The sequence below is a fragment of the Pygocentrus nattereri genome, chromosome 2 (genome assembly GCF_015220715.1).
Source record: "Pygocentrus nattereri isolate fPygNat1 chromosome 2, fPygNat1.pri, whole genome shotgun sequence".
In the NCBI taxonomy this organism is placed as follows: domain Eukaryota; kingdom Metazoa; phylum Chordata; class Actinopteri; order Characiformes; family Serrasalmidae; genus Pygocentrus; species Pygocentrus nattereri.
Genome location: NC_051212.1, coordinates 46,018,525 through 46,036,350, shown reverse-complemented (window position 1 = coordinate 46,036,350; position 17,826 = coordinate 46,018,525). Strand labels below are relative to the sequence as shown.

Sequence of the window (17,826 nt, the reverse complement as noted above, 5' to 3'; positions counted from 1 at the left end):
TAAAAATATTTTACTTGACAAATAACATGTGGGCACATGATCCATTGAGGAGAGGTCATTGAGACATCATCAACATATATTGCAGCACTTGTGAGCTTTATTAGCTTATCTAAGGAGGCATCCTCTGTTGCCCGTAACATGCAAAACTGACGGTTGCCTCAGCTGTTTTTGAATAACAGAACCTGCTCCTCTCTTTCTTTACTGCTATATTTTTGAATGAACTATAAAGCATTTTGTCACCTATGGATTCTGTAGGTTAACTGACCATAATGAAACTCTTCCTACAATTGCACCTCTTGAAAATAAATGTACAGAGAACGTTAAACTAGTAGTCGTATGTATGATGTATTTTAAAAACACTTCTACTGATATTAATCCTGCCTCATAAATAAACAAAAGGTCTTGTAATTTCGGAGGGTCTAAAAACACAAAAAAAAAGTAAGACAATCACTGGTTGTTGTATGTGTGTGAAGGGTTTTAGGTGAAGATGTTGATCTGTGTGATTAATTAAATGTTCAAAGTTTTAGCGTTAATCACTGCATGGTGGTTCCATAAACTCTATTGATAATTTTTCTATCCAGTTGAGCTAATTACTTGCAGTTACCTACAGGCAGTGCTAAACTGTACATAGTTTGTAAATAAGCGCCTAAAATTTTCTGTTTTGCTTTGTCTCTGTCTGATCTTCATCCCTCCAGCTAACAGATGGTGCCAATTCTGTCTGACTAATGTTTATGCCTGCACTCTGCGCCCTTCATGTCAGAACAATGTCTTCCCTGTCTGCATCTGTACTGTAAAGTCTTCACCATGTTGGTTTTTATTTATTTATTTTTTTTATTGTATGATCTCTAGTTCATCTTCTGGTTATCTGTGCATTTCCCATGCAGGACAGCTTACTTTGCTCATACAAGACTCTAACCACTTCCTAATATGTTCTGTGAATTATTATTATTTTTTTTTTTATTATTTTTTATCCAGAGTCATATGTTGCTAAAACTTGTTAATAGAATAATAAAATAATGTGTTTCCTTTGACATTCAGTCCCAATGGCTGATGCAGTCTAACTGCACTTCTCTGTGTCTGTTTGAACACTCTAGGTGTGGGTGGAATGATGATATTGTTATCACAATAAATTATGTGGTGATAAGCTTTTCAAGCGTATCATGTGTGTCATTAGCACTTTCACAACAGAGATCAACTACATGGTGCATTATAAAGAGATTTAGCTCCCCATGGCATAGCTGTCTAAGGTTTCACCCTGTTGTTAGGACTTAGAGTTTGAATCCCAACAATGCTGAATGTCCAAGATATAATCAGTACGGAAAATTATTTTTGTACTTTTTGTAGGTTGTATGTATGTATGTATGTATGTATGTATGTTCTTTTGTGTGCTGTGTTTCACAAAATCGCTTCAGTTAGTGATATTTTTCCCTATTGTTCACAATCTTATTTCTTCTACAGGCAAGGCCTTTGACATCACCTACGTGCGTCTCAAGTTTCACACCAGCCGTCCAGAAAGCTTTGCCATCTACAAGCGCACCAGCGAAGATGGGCCCTGGATCCCATACCAGTACTACAGTGGCTCATGTGAGAAAACCTACAGCAAGTTGAACCGTGGCTTCATCCGCACCGGAGAGGATGAGCAGCAGGCACTTTGTACAGACGAGTTCAGCGACATCTCGCCGCTTACTGGAGGAAACGTGGCCTTCTCCACGCTCGAGGGTCGGCCAAGCGCATACAACTTCGACAACAGCCCTGTGCTGCAGGTAAGGCCTTAGTGTTGATCTTGTCCCTCCCACTGTCCAGCTGGAAATAGCAGGTCACCTTTCCTCTTGTGATTCTCTCTTCGGTTGACTACTAATCTATATCGAACAATAAAACTAATTGTAATGCTAGAAATTTGCTGATCACAAACGCCATATTATATGAAAAGTTACAGCTTAAATGGTTTGTTATACGAAACCTGTAACAGACATTTAAATGAAAAAGATATGGGAAAATTTCAACAAAAAGCTGACTTCAGCTTTGTCTAAGTAACCTGAAAATGCTACCAGAATTAAAACTGCAGTTGGTTGTTTTCCAGTCACCTTATCCAAAAAAACACAGCAAACCAGCTAATCATGGAGGACACATGGGGGAAACTAAATACTTAATAGCAACTTGGACAGACACTGCGCAAAGCAAACTGCAGACGACTTAATAAACAAGTAACGTGTGGATTTGCGTATTCTGTCCCACGCAGCAATCAGATTTTAGTCAGACTAACCAGAGACGCCTTTGTCTACCAAGTGTAAATGCATGTGGCAAAAGTCTTATCAGAATACAGTCTAGACACTAGTCACGTGAAGTGACCAGGTGAAACAGGGTCTCTATGCGTGTGTACATGTGTGCTCAGCATTTCTGCTGCTTAACGTCTGTAATTTTTTGGGAATCCCATAACATCATATGTTCAAAAAATGTCAAACAAGGCACTTTAGTAGTTCAAACATTTAGTTTTCACTCTGGGATGGCTGGTATTTGTTGGGACTTTATTTATTTTTTTTTGGTCTGGTACCCTGTGGACAGATCAACCTTAATCTTTGCCAAAGTGGGTAAAACTTTCTACTGAGTCATTCACTCTCACCTTCTCTCTCAGCACTCATTTTTCTTTCTTACTTCTACTCTGTGTCTTTTTCTTGGCCTCTCTCTCTCTCTCTTTGGCTCTCACAATCTATCTCTCTCACTCACACTCAGACACAGCCTAAGATTTCATTCACATTTTTAGACATAATAACAACAGTGATAGGAATGAACAAAGAAAGCTGGCGCATGCCTAAACTAAAGAGTGTACTTTTACTGTTGTGTGTTAAGGAAGTTTTTTCTTTCTTTTTTCTTTTCTGAATTGTGCAACTTAAGGCCTATTGTAGAATTGTAGTGAATGAGGCTTCTTACTAAAAAGTTTTCCTTCTGGCAGCTTGAGTACATGCTGTCCTCCCCAAAGGTTGCTGTGGGACGCGAAGTACATTTGCACAGATATAAGCCCTCTTAGAGACTGACTCTCAGTCCATTTAAGCCAATGACAGAGAGCTGCAATAGCAAGTCACTGAGTCATCTGAAGCTCCCTCTGTGAAAGTGTTCACATCTAGAGAGTGGCAGGACAGTGGACGTGACTGTGGTCCAGATTTGGAATGAGAGGAGACTGGATGGGGAGGATGAGGGAGAGGAATACAGACAAGGGAGGGAAGACGAGACAGGAGATAAGTGAAGTTCATACTGCCAGCTGGTAGCAGTGGTTGTAGCTGAAGGAAGGCATTCCTCTTCTGTCCAGGTGGAGCCTCCCGCTCGCTGACCGCTGCCAAGAGTTGCAACATGTTGCTAGGTGACACCCCCAGGTTTCCCAACCCTGCTCTGATTGCACTTGGCAGCATACAGGCACAGCTGGAAGTGTGTGTGTGTTTGTGTGTGTGTGTGTGTGTGTGTGTGTTTGCCAAATGGATCTATGAAACATGGAGCTTGTTGACATTTACTGTGGAGAAAAAAAATGTGTGACTTTGCGAAATCATCTTGCAGTCAATTCTTATTTGTCAATTAATTCTTATTATCAATTCTTATTTCTTATTTGTTATAATGATGATAATCTCATGATAAAAAAAAAAGGCCAGGCAATCAAAACGAACTTATTGGGATTGGAAAAATTGACACTGGAGTTGTGAATGCCTATACAGTATCTTGCATCTACTTTGACAGTAAATGGGTGGCTAACTGGATATCCGGAGCTTTTAAATGGACTTTATTTTAAACATATTGCAACAGTGAGTGGACCATACAATTAAGAGTTATAGTTGTCCAACTTTTGCCATCAGTTACAGACTTTTTTTCTGAAATGAGGATGCTGAACGCAGTTGTCCTGACATACTTGTTCACATACAGCAACCCTCATTTCAGCCAAAACACACCATTAGAAATATTACCATGTATTCTTTTTAAAAAAAAGCAAAATGGTGGCTAACGCCAAGAATAAAAAAAAAAAACTTGGCCTTACTAAGAGAAGAAGAGATTACTTACCTTAGAGAAGTGGATTGTGGTCTTTTCAGTGGGTTATATTGAAATAAAAGACATTCGGGTCTACACCATGTCTTCGTTTTTGACACGTGTTTAACCTCTTTCGCAAGTGATTCAGGTTTCTTCTGTCAGAAAACTTTTCAGTTTGCTGTTATTCTCCTGACGGACTGTGTTAAATAAAACTGCTAAAAAGGCTCAAACATCTAAGTTGTCATCTTTTACTGTACTAACAAAGATGCCAGGCAGCATATCAAACCATGTCAAAACCATTTTTACATACAGTTTATAGTTTCACAAGAGAAAAATGTCAAAGACTTTGACATAAAATAAGCCTGTAGTTGTCTTATTAATATACCTGCATAATCCTGGTATTGCATTTGTAATACCAGAGTGCCGTCATTGTTTAGTTTAAATAAAAGTTTTTTAAAAATTATGATGAATTTGTTTAATTATGCTTTAGAGTCGGTGTCCACCCTACCCCTTCCTCCACTCCTCACTTCAGTGCCAAAATACACTTCAAGTCTGTAGAAAAGACTAGACAGTATATTCTTATGTGTGATAGACTGCTGACCTTTTGCAAAGATCACATTGGGTTTTTTTTTTTGCCATCGGGTTAGGTGTATTGTTGGAACCTCTAACATGCGACTGTCTACCTTCACAAAAAGCACACATTTGGCCCTGTTGCCAGATACTTCCATATTAGACTTTCTCATGTGGCATTAAGCTATTAATACCAAAGCCAAGACCTCTTTATTTAGGAATGGATACCTTTCTGTGGCGTCATATAGTCATCCTGTCTGCTCCATAATAGAAGTGATGAGTGAAGATGGCGCTAAAGGTTTGCTCTGCAACAAGAAGCCATGTAAGCTTAAATGTCCATCATTTGCTTAATTAAATTCTAAAGCAAACTGTGATTAGTAACAGAATGAAATGCTGCTGTTACACATACCATTGTTCATACAGTTATAAGGTGAGAATACCATGAATCATAGCCCAGTCACATTATTCTACTTTGGAAGGTGAATCTTGAGTTTAACTGGTTAAATGAACTTCCGTGGTTTCAGATTATTCTGAATATAATAATTCTTCTGGCAATACATTTTAATCATATAAATTTAAGATGATCTTCAAACTTTCACTTGAACCGTTTCTTCCTTCCATCTCAGGATTTGATGATGACTGCTAATTTTGTGGGATACATATTTATTGCTATGTGCTCAAGCACATGGTTGGCCATTGTGATAATTTATGCAGTGATGTGTGTATTTAATGCAGGCTGGGAGTCTGTCAGCATTTTTATTATATCTCTGCTATGGACAATAACACTAACACTAGGTCAATTTAAAGAGCAAAAACACTAAAGTGACTTAAGTAACTCAATGTATATTGTCTCTATTGTATGTATATTCTTTATATTTTCTGTATATTTAATGTATTTTTTCTTTTATATTTTACGTTTTACTTATTTTATTGATTTATCTGGGCCTCACCACAAACATTTCAATGCATAAATGTCCTGATATGTTGTGCAAATGACAAACTTGAAACTTCCGACCCCACAGCGCAGGAGGGCTGTGGGGTGGGAAGGGGGTGTCCTCTAAGGTGTCTTTCCTTCCTCTTTTTTGTTTTAGGACCGTGTGAATGCAACACTACTACTGTACTCCTGCATCACTCCTCTTCAGATCAGACACCTTATATTATTTAATGTCCAAGTCTGCTTTATATAAAGTCTATCATCCAAACTGTACACTTTCATAGGTTTTAGCTGTTGTACTGAAAATACTGAGATGTCTGAGTAAGGAGTCAGTTTTTCACTTTTCTGAACAGTTGAAAATTGAATAGTAAAGTAGGGTTTTTTTCTATATGCAAATTAGCTTTACTCTTAACAGTACTCTGAATGTTCTCTTATAAGAACCATAAAAACCCACCTAGCACTTGGTTTGGAACACTCTAGTAATATTGTTTAGGGCTTGGATTCAACAAAATGTTGGAAAAATTCTTTTGAGATCCTGTCCATATTGACGTGATTGTCATGCAGTTCTCCAGTTCTACCAGATCTATCAAAGATGTTTTATTGGATTCAGGTCTGGTTACTGGAAAGAACGAGCCATGTTCATAAGACCAGTTTGAGACGATTTTTGCTTTGTGACAATGTGCATCGCCAAGCTGGAAGAAGCCATTAGAAGATGGTAAACTACTTATGAAGTGTCAGTAGCAATACTCAACAGCAATGATTACCTGGTCAGCAACAATACTCAGGTTATGGCATTCAATCAATGATTGATTGGTATTACTGGAACCAAAGTGTGATAAGAACTTCCCCCAGCATTACGCCACCTCCACCAACCTGGACTGCTGACACAAGGCAGGTTGGGTCCATGAATTCCTGTTTTTGGTGACAAATTCTGACCCTACCAGAATTTGTGCATCCAGAATGTGTGCATCAGTAGAATTCAGTAAGATTCTTCAGACCAGATAACATTTTTCCAGGCTTTAGCTGTTCATTTTTGGTGAGCCTGTGCTCACTGCAACCTCAGCTTTCTATTCTTGGCTGACCAAAGTGGAGCCAGATGTGGTCTTCTGCTGTTGTAGCCCATCCGCCTCATCGCTCAGTGTGTTGTGCGTTTTGAGATGACTTTCTGCTCACCACAGTTGTACAGAGTGGTCATCTGAGTTACTATAGCCTGTGTCAGCTCAACCCAGTCTGGCCTTCCTCCATTGAACTCTATCACCAACAGAATATTTCCGTCCACTGAACTGGCCGCGTTAAATCTTGTTACTTTATTGCACCATTCTGGGTAAACTAGAGATTATTGTGTGTGAATTCCAGATGATCAGCAGTTACAGAAATACTCAAACTCAACATTCACATTTCTACAACAGTTTAATTTAATCTAGGTGCAATAGAATATATCACAGCACCATTAGGGCTGTTTATGCTTGAACTCTAACAGCCATCAAGCACATGCCTAAATTAGACTGAAATGCCCTTGGATAACACTAAGTACTGACACTGAAAAGCTTGTGACTCAAGCTTAAGTAAAAGTGTGTGTGTGTGTGTGTGTGTGTGTGTGTAAGTAAGAGAGAAGGAGGAGAGGAGAATTCTAGTGGGTTTGGCACCCTGTTTAAGCAGAAACATGCACTAATTCTTGACTATCTGTCATGGATAAAATGTCAGAATGAATTGAAGGCTTTATATTGTTTTTTTGGCTAGATTCTAAAGTATGTTGTTTTTCCATTGGGGATATAGGGATAAACTGCAAATAGCAACATATACATGAAACCCAGTAGACTTTCTATCCACGGTATAATGGAAACTGTGAGTGAAGTCATTTGTATAAATTTAGGTTGAGGTCAAATGACAATCTTTTTGTTTCTTCTCTTAAAGTCTAAACAACAATTAGTCTTGTCTACCCAGCTGTGTTCTATTGTTTAGGCCGTTCATTTAAGTCCTTTCAACAAATTACCACATGGCAGTTGACTGTCCTAAACCCATATTTTAGATACATAGGAAATACAGCATGGTTTTCATTTGTTCATCCGTTTCCCATTGAATCTTTCCACAGCCAACCTGCAGACATGTTTTGCTTAACTGTCTCCTTGTGACTTTCAGGGTTGATTTAGATTAGAGCTCTGTATTTATTTTCCTTAAACAGCTGCAGTGAGGGAGCAGATGGTTTCTAGTCCACCATTGCAAAATGCAACCGCTCTCTTGCACCGATAAGCTTTCCACAAGAATTAAAATGCTGCAATAAAGTTATCTAGCTGGTATCTCTCATAGTTGACTTAGTTCCCTCACATACAAGTGCAGTGTGGGGGAAATTGAGAAATAGAAATTTCTTACTTTGCTTTGTCTGTACAACACAGTTCATATAACATTCTTGCTCTTGTTCTTATGTCCTCAGGACTGGGTGACTGCCACAGACATCCGAGTGACCCTAAGCAGGCTGAACACATTCGGAGATGAAGTCTTCAATGATCCCAAAGTCCTCAAATCCTACTATTATGCCATCTCTGACTTTGCTGTGGGAGGAAGGTGAGACTTTTCATCAGTTTATCTTAAGTGTTATGTTGCGAGTTGCTTCACTTATCATTAAACACAGTATTCACATTTCAAACATGTTGAAGTCATATAGAAAAAAAGTCTTTTCAGTCTTAGACTTTTAGCCGTGATTTCATTAGTAGCTCACGTGTGAGTTGCCAAATAGATTCATGCCAGCCTTTATCTATTTTGTCCAGCATAAAGAAAACATTAAGACTACTGCAAATACCAAACACTGTATAGGAAGTACTGCACAGCAGACAGTACAGAGCATAGCTGGAGCACTTTGTGGAAAAGCGCACAAACATATAAAGTGCTACTATAGATTTAATAGAATAAAACTTAGTAACATTTAGTGAATTTAAGAGATTTGGTCTTGGCTAACTACCTCTTGAACTAAGATTAAAGGTACTAGCTGGCATAAGTTACTGAGATAGCTGATATAACATGCTTTTAGCATGTGACTTTAGATTGATGCTTTGTTGGTGTAAATTTCAAGCCACATCATCTACTATGGATATGTGGCTTTTAATGTAGTACAGCAATAAATGGGATGCTGAGTGGCATCGCTCTCACCAGTGTCTTTTGGAAAAATGTCGATTGGAAAAATTTTAGTATTTCCATTTTAGCATATGAGCTAAAAAACAGAAAACTGTTTTTGGAAACTGTGATGAGCGCAGTAATGAGATCACAACTGGTTGAGGAAAAAAAAAATCAATGTTATCGTTAAAACTAGCTAAACAAGACAAGTGCGCTGCTGCCCACTCCATATCATTTGTGTATGTGCGGTGTTGTGTCGATGGAGCGAGGTAGGTCAGCTTGCAGTCACTCAGCCTGTTTGCTTTGGCACATTCTCCCTGCTAGAATGCACTGGGCCTGCCGGGACTGACACAGGAGTGGTAGAAGAGGCTCAGGTTGAAGCAGACAGGAATAGCTTACTTCAACCACTTTTCGTCCAAGTTCGAACCAGCCCAAGACCGATGAGATAAACCCGTGGCTTGAATTCAGAGCATGCTGACAGCCTGTAGGCACTTGCAAGGCCTCCAATTTAGCGTGTCCTTATCCCTGAATTGGGTCAACTGCTTTCAATATTTTTATCGTACCTTGTACAGTCCAGTAGGAAGCAGGATTAGGATTGAATGTGGGCAAATGAAGATCTGTTTAACTGGAAAGATCAGGTGGTTGTTGAGAGAGTGCTAAGCAGCTCCCTCTGAGCTCCGCACCACGTCTTTTCACCTTAATCTGTTTGAAATGTGGAGCAGATTTCCATTACACAGCTCACATTCCCCACATTCCTGCCTGGAGTGCGGGATTACGGAGCACGGAGGAAGCGGAATGGGGTGGGCTGATCCCATATGTACGTGTTGAGGGACAGACATACAGACAGACGGGCATGGGTTACACCTGCTGGCTCTCATGGGGTTGCAGCAGATCCTTAAGTTTTTAAAAATTTACATTTTTAAGGTCAGAAAATGTCTTGAACTGTTTTGTGTTGTTTACTACTAGGCAGAGATGTTTGGTGGCAGACTATGACTACTAGAGCAAGGCCTTCAAAAAAAACAATATTAATTTCCACCTTGTTATCTAATTTGCTAGTTATTGATTTACATTAATAATATTTTGGCTGTTTCGTGATTAAATGCAGAAATTCAAAGCTTGTAAAATCCCTGATTTGATCATTTCTGTTTTAAGACTATTTGTACATTTTATCTTGTATGAGTTTTGCATTGACTACCACAGTAAAGAGTCCTGGCATAGAGCTACAGCTGTTTTTCATTTCTAACATCTGATCGAAATTTTTGGGTAAGACTACCACTTTTAGTCGTGGTCAATGTTTTCCAGGGACCTAAAGTCCTTGTGTCCACAAATCTAGTCAAAAATGTGATTGATTCCATTGACAGTTCCTAATTGTACAAGTGGTTAATCTGACCGTAGGTATTCATTCAGTCCAGCTCCGGAAATCCTACCCAATAGGAAAGGCACAACTTAATTATTATTTCAAGAATGAAGTCCAGGGGACTTTAATTAAAATTCATTAAGACCTGTTAATGTGTGTGTGAATGTATGTCTGTCTGTCTGTGCCCTGCAATGGACTAGCGACCTGTCCAGGGTGTATCCTGCTTTCCGCCCAATGACTGCTAGGATAGGCTCCAGCATATCCTAGCAGTCATTGTGTGTCATTCCTTTGTGTCCCAGTGCTCTTTGTAATGTACAGATCTGAGAAGTATCATGTGTGATATTTACAACTCATGCAACTGGTCTGTGAGTTTCCTGCACCGCTGATTCAGTATTATAAAGGTTAGAAAATGTACGCCAAATAAAACTATCACTCCATCGAAGTTAAATAATTCTTAAATAGTTTATTGGTTATAGGTCTATTTCTGGATAGTACAGTGTCTGGGTCTGGGCTTGAACCACAGTCCACTTATTAGTTTCTTCTGATGTAGTCTTTATTTTCAAACAAAACCTAGCAATAAATTGAGTATTTCTACAATACTTGCAGAATTTAAATACAAGCATGATTAACAGTAAATTACAGAATTTTTTTGTTTATTATTTCATAGGAATTGTGGTTTAGTCTGTTTTCTGCCATTTGCTGCAAGTGACTTTCCATCAAGGGACATCCCAAATGAAATATTGAGATGATTTCTAAAGACCCAATTGAAGAGTCATTATGCATGTCAAACTAATGCAGAAGAATCCGCCTCCCAAAAATACCCAGTCAGCAGTGATACTATGGCCAGAAACTCACTATTGATGAAGGGATAGAGGACAGCAGAACTGAGGATCAGACACACAATATTTGGGTTTTTGTGTGCGTAGTTGTGTGGTGGAATCGGTATTGTTTTTGCTAGTGTTAAAAGGGATAGACATTGACATTGAATTTGACATTGAATTTGATCAGAATGTCTCTGATCCACCATCCTACTTATCCAGCAAAAAAAAAAGACTGGTGTTGGATAGGTCTGCTGAATAGTTCATGACAGCTGAACAGTGGTCTAAAGGGAGTAGTTGAACAATGGTTGGCTAGTAGTGGAACAATGGTTGTAGCATTCTTGGTGAACTAAGATTCTCTCAGTCAACTAATTGCATTGCGAAATAAGTGTAAAACATCCAGGATGGAGGTTAAGGTTTTAACTTTGCATATGATGTAACCACTTTGTGTGATGTCTGATTGCATACCACTAGAGGTAAATGTCACTCATTGCTAAATTACAGCCAGCCATGCTTGAAAAGTGTAAAAATGGTCCCAGTAACAATTGTAGCATTGAGAATAGCAACTTTGATTTCAAGTGCAAATGGTTAGAAGTTCCACAGAATAGTGTTTTGATACTGGGTTATTGATTTATTAAAAAAATTTCTGTGTGATGGTGATTTATTTGATGTTTGGTTGCAAAATCAGTCTCTGGTCAACAACAGCTGTAGTACTGGACCTTGTTAAAATTGCAGAGGTCAAAAATAGCTAGGATGTTTTCAATGTATACTAAATCAGGGCTGTGTACTATGCAGAAGCCAAAACTTGAGTTTATAATTATTAGTCTTTTGATAGACATCCCAACCCTTTGTCGAGTTTAATTATAATTCACGCATCAGCAGAGTGCGTTCTGGCTGTGGAACACATCCTGCAGCCCTCTTCTGTTCTTTTCGTCACTTTTTCCATCCAGCTTTGCCAAGGAACACCTGAGACAATACCCAAGAGGTGGCTGCAGCCACACAAGTCCTCTCTTGTTCGGATGGGGCCCCTTGGTGAAGTGTCTGCTGGAGAATGTTCCCATTGCCCTGTGCTCGAGCAGCAGCCAGGAGCTGGGAGCACAAATGAAGCTTTGTGTCACACTTCTGACACCCTCTCTCATTTTTAAATGGCTACAGAAGAGCTCTAAAATTGATTCGGTAATCTGACGGAATTCGCCTGACCCACAGCAGTGCTGTAGGAAGTGCTGTCCTGCTTCACTTGTCCCCTCTGGAGGGTCCTCTGCCTCTCAGAGTAAACTCCATCTAAGGGGCCGGTTTAGTGTCCTTATAAGTGGAAAAGCAAATTATTGCATTGTTACTGCTGTAGAACAAATTCTATCCTCAAAATAGGCATTTAAGGAGAAGGAAAAGACGTTTAACTTTGTGTTAATGTTACAAGCAATTGTGGAACATTTCTGTCTGTCTGTCAGTACTAAAACAATGTAAAAGGTAGCTGCTATCTGAAAATAAAAAGCTGTAGAAATGGTGTCACAAGGTTTTAATGACATTCACCAAGTAGATTTTGCATTTACTTATTTTCTGTCTACCTGAAACAGCCCTACTACATTTTCTGAGAATTTTCTGAGAGTTTAAAAGGTGTGTATTACTTAAAGTCTTATTTCTCCACTGAGCGGCAGGGAAAAGGAAGGTTGAAGGGAATATGCGATGATCGACCTTGCTAATTGTATCAAAGGTCAAAACTGGACAAAGTCATCAGCCACTCACTGTGACTACAAAGGCGTGGTGACGTTGGAGACATGAAGATAGGCTCCGTAAACAGACGGCGTGCTCACTGTTTGAACAGCTTTTAGGCATGCATGTGTCTCCTCTTGTCTAGCAGCGCTGCCTCTGTTTAACCCAAAACACAAGAAGGATGTGTGTGAACGCACTGTAGAAGAGCTTTAATATTGTGTTGTAGAATGCAGCAGGCCATTTGTGTGGATGTATGACCTCTTAGGTTTGCTCTTGCCTTCTTAGGTGCAAGTGTAACGGCCATGCCAGCGAATGCGTGAAGAACGAGTACAGTAAACTTGTGTGTAACTGCAAACACAATACGGAAGGTGATGACTGCAGCGTGTGCAAGCCCTTCTATAACGACCGTCCCTGGAGAAGAGCTACGGCCGACAACGCCAACGAGTGCCTGCGTGAGTGGGAAACGTGAACAAACACACACAAATACATACTTCTGAGTCAAGTCTTCTGTCTAGCCATCATACCTTTTGTCCAGTTTAAAATCTCCCATTTAGGCTAGTTAGGTGTTATTCTGTACTACTTTAAGCCACACATGTAGTTTCTGAAAGGAAAAGTACATGATGTGAACTACCTATTGAAAGTAAGGATGATGTGATAATAGATTTTTATGGTAGATTCTGATTCCTTTACAATAAAATTACTGATCCAGACATGATCTTGTAATGAGAATACAGTTCTGGGGAAAACTTGGGTATGCCCCTTCTAAACCCAACCCCAAATCTAAGTCCAAAGTATATACAGTACCACAAATGAGAAAAGCTAGTTAGCAAAGTGTTAGCATTAGCTCATTTGCTTGTTTTGTAATGTTTATTTTTACTGCATATGTGTTCTCCACACAAGAAACACATCTACATGCTTATTTGGAGGTCACTTTTGGAGGACTTCCATGCTAACTTAATTTACATCCATGAGCCAATGATGGGCTCGCTGTCCATCAGACAATGCTTATGAGTGCACTCCAGCCCCATACTTTGAGCTTAAGCTTCTTAAAGTGTTGCATTTCGGGGGAGGCAACATGACAAAAAAACTGACAGCTAAAAACTGCTTTGAAAAACTGAGTACAGTGATTTTTTTTTTTGTTCAGCATTTTACATACAGTACTGCACTTATCCAGGTAAATAGGAACCTACAATGTGTGGGCTAAATGAACACAAACACACTAGCACATTTCCAGTACTTTCTTTTAGCCACATTTGCCTACAGTGAAGTTGTTTAAATAAAGTAAAATATAACCTGTTATTTAGCACAATGAGTCATGGAAAATTTATGCTACAACATTTTTCTATAAATGTAGCAGCAGCATTCAAATATGGCACGAGTGCACTTACCTGCCATTTTATGACATTAAATTGCAACTCAGATCGGACAAAAAATCAAAATACTAATTTGGACAGTTGCTGATTGCATGTTTATAGCTAATTCTACCGATTCTGATCATGGCAGATCAAAAGTCAAACAAAAAAATGACTATTGGGGTGCACACCCGCACACTTCATACACGTGAACCCTATTTCCCCAGCATATTTGCAAGCTGTTTAGTGGTAAATTAGTCCTGTCTAGTTCTCTCTGTTCTTTTCTCAAAACAACAATAGGCACTGTTTTTGCATCGCCATTGGGCTACTTATCAGTCATCCAATGTCTGAAAACATTGCCTTTTCACCCAGGCCTAGTGCATACCCAAACTTTGCTTATCCTGATCATATTCAGAAATATGTCCCTGTCATCCTTTTCATCCACTCTCAATTCAAACTCTCTAAAACTGGTCCACAGCTAAGTTCCCCCCATCCTCCCCACCACACTCTGAAGTCCCAGGTCCCAGTGTAAGGAGGAGAAGGCCAGTTGTTGGCCACAGTCATACACACACTCAGGCACTTCCTGGAAATGCATGACTAATGCGCACATCTGACTTTGGAGCCGTCCAGAGTGCTTCGCTCCCACACCCCCGTGGCTCCTGACCCCCCTCCCCTTCCTCTCCCATTTCATTTTCCACCCTCAGAGTACGGCTGCTGGTCGGGGAGCATTCACATCACTGCTTTCTTTTGGCTCTGCAAAGCCATGACTGATCCTTGGTCAGTACTGCTGCTATGTGCTAGGATCAATGTTTTTAGCTGCATCTCAAGACTGTTCCCACTTTAATGCCTGATGATGACTAAAGCCCATCTGTTCTTTTAGCCTTCCATTCTTGCACCACATTTTACAGCCATTAATATGGCCCTTCAGCTCTTGAAAATGGATGCTGATGGAAAATGGGATACAGGAGGCAGACATTAGTTACCTCTGAGATTTCAGGCTTCGAATGCATAATTTGTGTTTTTACGTTATTTGTGAATGTGCGCACCTGTGTTTCAGCATGCAACTGCAACGGTAAGAGCGCAGAGTGCTACTTTGACCAAGAGCTCTACCGCAACACTGGTCATGGAGGCCATTGCCGGAACTGCGCAGATAACACGGATGGACCCAACTGCGAGCGCTGTCTGGATAATTACTACAGAGACGCATCGGGCCAGCGCTGTCTGCCCTGCAGCTGCAACCCTGTGGGTGAGTAAGCTTGAGCCACCCCCTCAGTACCAAGGGCTAGATTCGAATCCTTTAGTCTGATGGCTGTGGTCAGTCTGAGTGGTTGTGGTTCTAACAGTGTTGTATGTGGTTTTCTCTCTCTCACTTTCTCTAGGCTCTCTCAGCACACAGTGTGACAACTCTGGTCGCTGCAGCTGCAAACCAGGTGTGATGGGAGACAAATGTGACCGCTGCCAGCCTGGATTCCACACACTGACCCAGGCAGGCTGCAGGTAAATACATCGTCCCACACCTAAAAGTACACTTAAGCTTGTCCCAGAAGGCTTCAGCTCCTTTTAAGTATGTGCAGCCTTACCCTTGTAACATTAGGATCAGGCCCACCCATGAACTGTCCCATGGCATAGACTCAAGTATGACTGGGTCTACTAAGTAGTGACAATAATAGATTTTATGGTAATGAACGTAGACAGTAATAAAAAAGTAAGGAGAAAACTAAAATGGGTAAAATCTGTTAAAAGTGAGAGGCAGTATGTGAGTTCGTGAATATGAAGTTGTACCCGACCCAAACAGAACATATTTGGTAAATGACGTTTGAACCTGACCGTTTGGGCAAATATTTTAAGCTCCACCTCAGAGTGTGTTGCATTTGGAGTAAAGACGTGCCTGATTGGGCTAATTCTATACTGATGCTACTTTTCTTTGGTAGTATTTACAGATCCATTAGTCAGTGGCTGTAAATCATTATTCTCTGTTCCTCTCTCTTGCATCTCCCTCTCTACAGGCCCTGCTCTTGTAACCCTGCCGGAAGCACACAGGAGTGCGATGTCAATACTGGACGTTGCCAGTGCAAGGACAATGTAGACGGCTTCAGCTGTGACAGGTCAGACTCATTAATGCACATGCCTTCTTTGTCACACGCCTGGACTGGCACATGTTGTTTCTGAAATGCCATGATGCTGTTGCCACACCCTGTATGTAGTTCAGGAGTTGCTGGAGAAAAGGAGCAGCAGGAATGAGTCAGTTTGCATTGTTCTCAAATTAGATGTGAGCACTTGTGTGCCAGAATTAACACTGACATCAACACACAGATAAATCCGCAATAAAGATTCTCAGCACAGCTTTCCTTTCAGCTCCTCCAGTTCCTTTGGGAGCACCCAGTAAACATGGTTGAATTCTTCAGTTGTTTAAGAAGCCTTTTGATGTTCACACATATCTTTTTTTTTTTTTTTTTTTTTTTTTTTTGGTACATGGAAAGTCCCTATGTGCGTGAGAGAAATGGAGAGTCATCCAAGGGGGAGGAAGTATGCGTGTGAGGCAGAATTAGGGGCATGGCTTTCTCAGTGTCAGATGCAGGAGAAAATAGCTCAGAGATAGTGGCAGGCTCCTCACAGAGAGCCATGTAGGGTCTTCAGACAGCCAGTCACCAGATTGCAGCTTAACCAAAATGTGTAATGCCTACTCACTAACCATACATTGCAACTCCCTTTACCAGCTCTTGTAGACAGACCCCACACATGCACACGTAATTTAAATGGCTGCTTCTTAACTATCAGTTTGATTTGGTCTGAGCTCATATATCCCCATGGCAGTAACTAGTTACATATATTCAGTTGCATGTACTATTTTCAAGTCTTAATGGTTGTTCTTGTTTATATTTTTGAGAAAAGTAATTAACTGTTAAATTTAAATCACTAACATTTTAGTTATAATTTTTTTGACCACATTTTTTTGATTGCATCAGTACCGCTTTAGAATTGCTTTGACTTTATGCACACAAAATAGCATTCAAAAATTTTAAGAATATTGTTGCAAGTTATTTTACATTATAGTACATAGGCATTAAAGCATCCTACATGGTTTGTACTATCATTGTGATAATTGTATACATTGAATTTAAATAGTTTTTCTTTTATTGACAACAGGGATCCCAAGCTTTTGAATTGTGATTTTAAATTATTGAATGCTAATGTATATAAACAATATATAGCACATCCTCAAGCTTCTTCTTTTTGTTTTAATTTTTTTATCTGTCTTATTTCACTGATGTAAAGTTACTTTTACTTGAGCATACATTCATATGTAAAAGTTTGGGCACTAGTCAAGTTATGAGTGAAATAAGGTAACACATCCTCTACAGAGAATACAATTTGTACATTTTAATGCACAATTCCTATGCAAAGGTTATGGAACATTTCATATTCAGTTTTTTAAAATCAACAATATAATCAACAAAGCATGTAATCTGACCAGGGGTCTTGCAACTTTTGTATACGACTGTAGATATAGGGTGCTCCACCCACCTCTGTACGGCTTAAACCTTGACCAGTACTGCCTCATTACCCAAAACCTCCCATCTCTCGGTCTCCTCCCACCTTAGTAGCTATGTGCGGATTCCTTCTGTCTTACACACACACACAGCTGGTCCAGCCATCAACTGGATAGTCCCTTTAGAAAACTGGGAGCACGAGAGAAAGATTATAGACTGTTTATGTGAACTGGTAGAGAAAATGATGAAATTGATATTAATTGACCTGAGTGTTGTTGTTCACTGTGATGTTCACAAAGTTAAACTATACGCATCATGGACAAAATTCCAAAGCCAAAATCATATCGTCTTGGATCAATTCTGCATTTATTACCTGGCTTTCAACAGCAAGCCTAGCACAAGGAGCTGATCATATTTTACTGGATGTCAGAAGTAACAGTCTAATTTAGTTTAGCTTAATTATGTTTCCTTACAATTA

The 17,826-nt window shown here is 39.7% G+C and overlaps 1 protein-coding gene across 1 annotated transcript in view; it reads left to right on the top strand.

Annotated features, from left to right (window-relative positions):
* Positions 1 to 17,826, top strand: part of lamc1 (laminin, gamma 1) — a 68,569-nt gene that overhangs the window by 33,530 nt on the left and 17,213 nt on the right. Inside the window, exons 2-7 of the mRNA XM_017717083.2 lie at positions 1,459 to 1,763; positions 7,944 to 8,074; positions 12,791 to 12,957; positions 14,915 to 15,103; positions 15,237 to 15,354; positions 15,864 to 15,962. Coding sequence (XP_017572572.1) covers positions 1,459 to 1,763; positions 7,944 to 8,074; positions 12,791 to 12,957; positions 14,915 to 15,103; positions 15,237 to 15,354; positions 15,864 to 15,962 — 1,009 coding nt within the window. The remainder of the gene's footprint in view (positions 1 to 1,458; positions 1,764 to 7,943; positions 8,075 to 12,790; positions 12,958 to 14,914; positions 15,104 to 15,236; positions 15,355 to 15,863; positions 15,963 to 17,826) is intronic.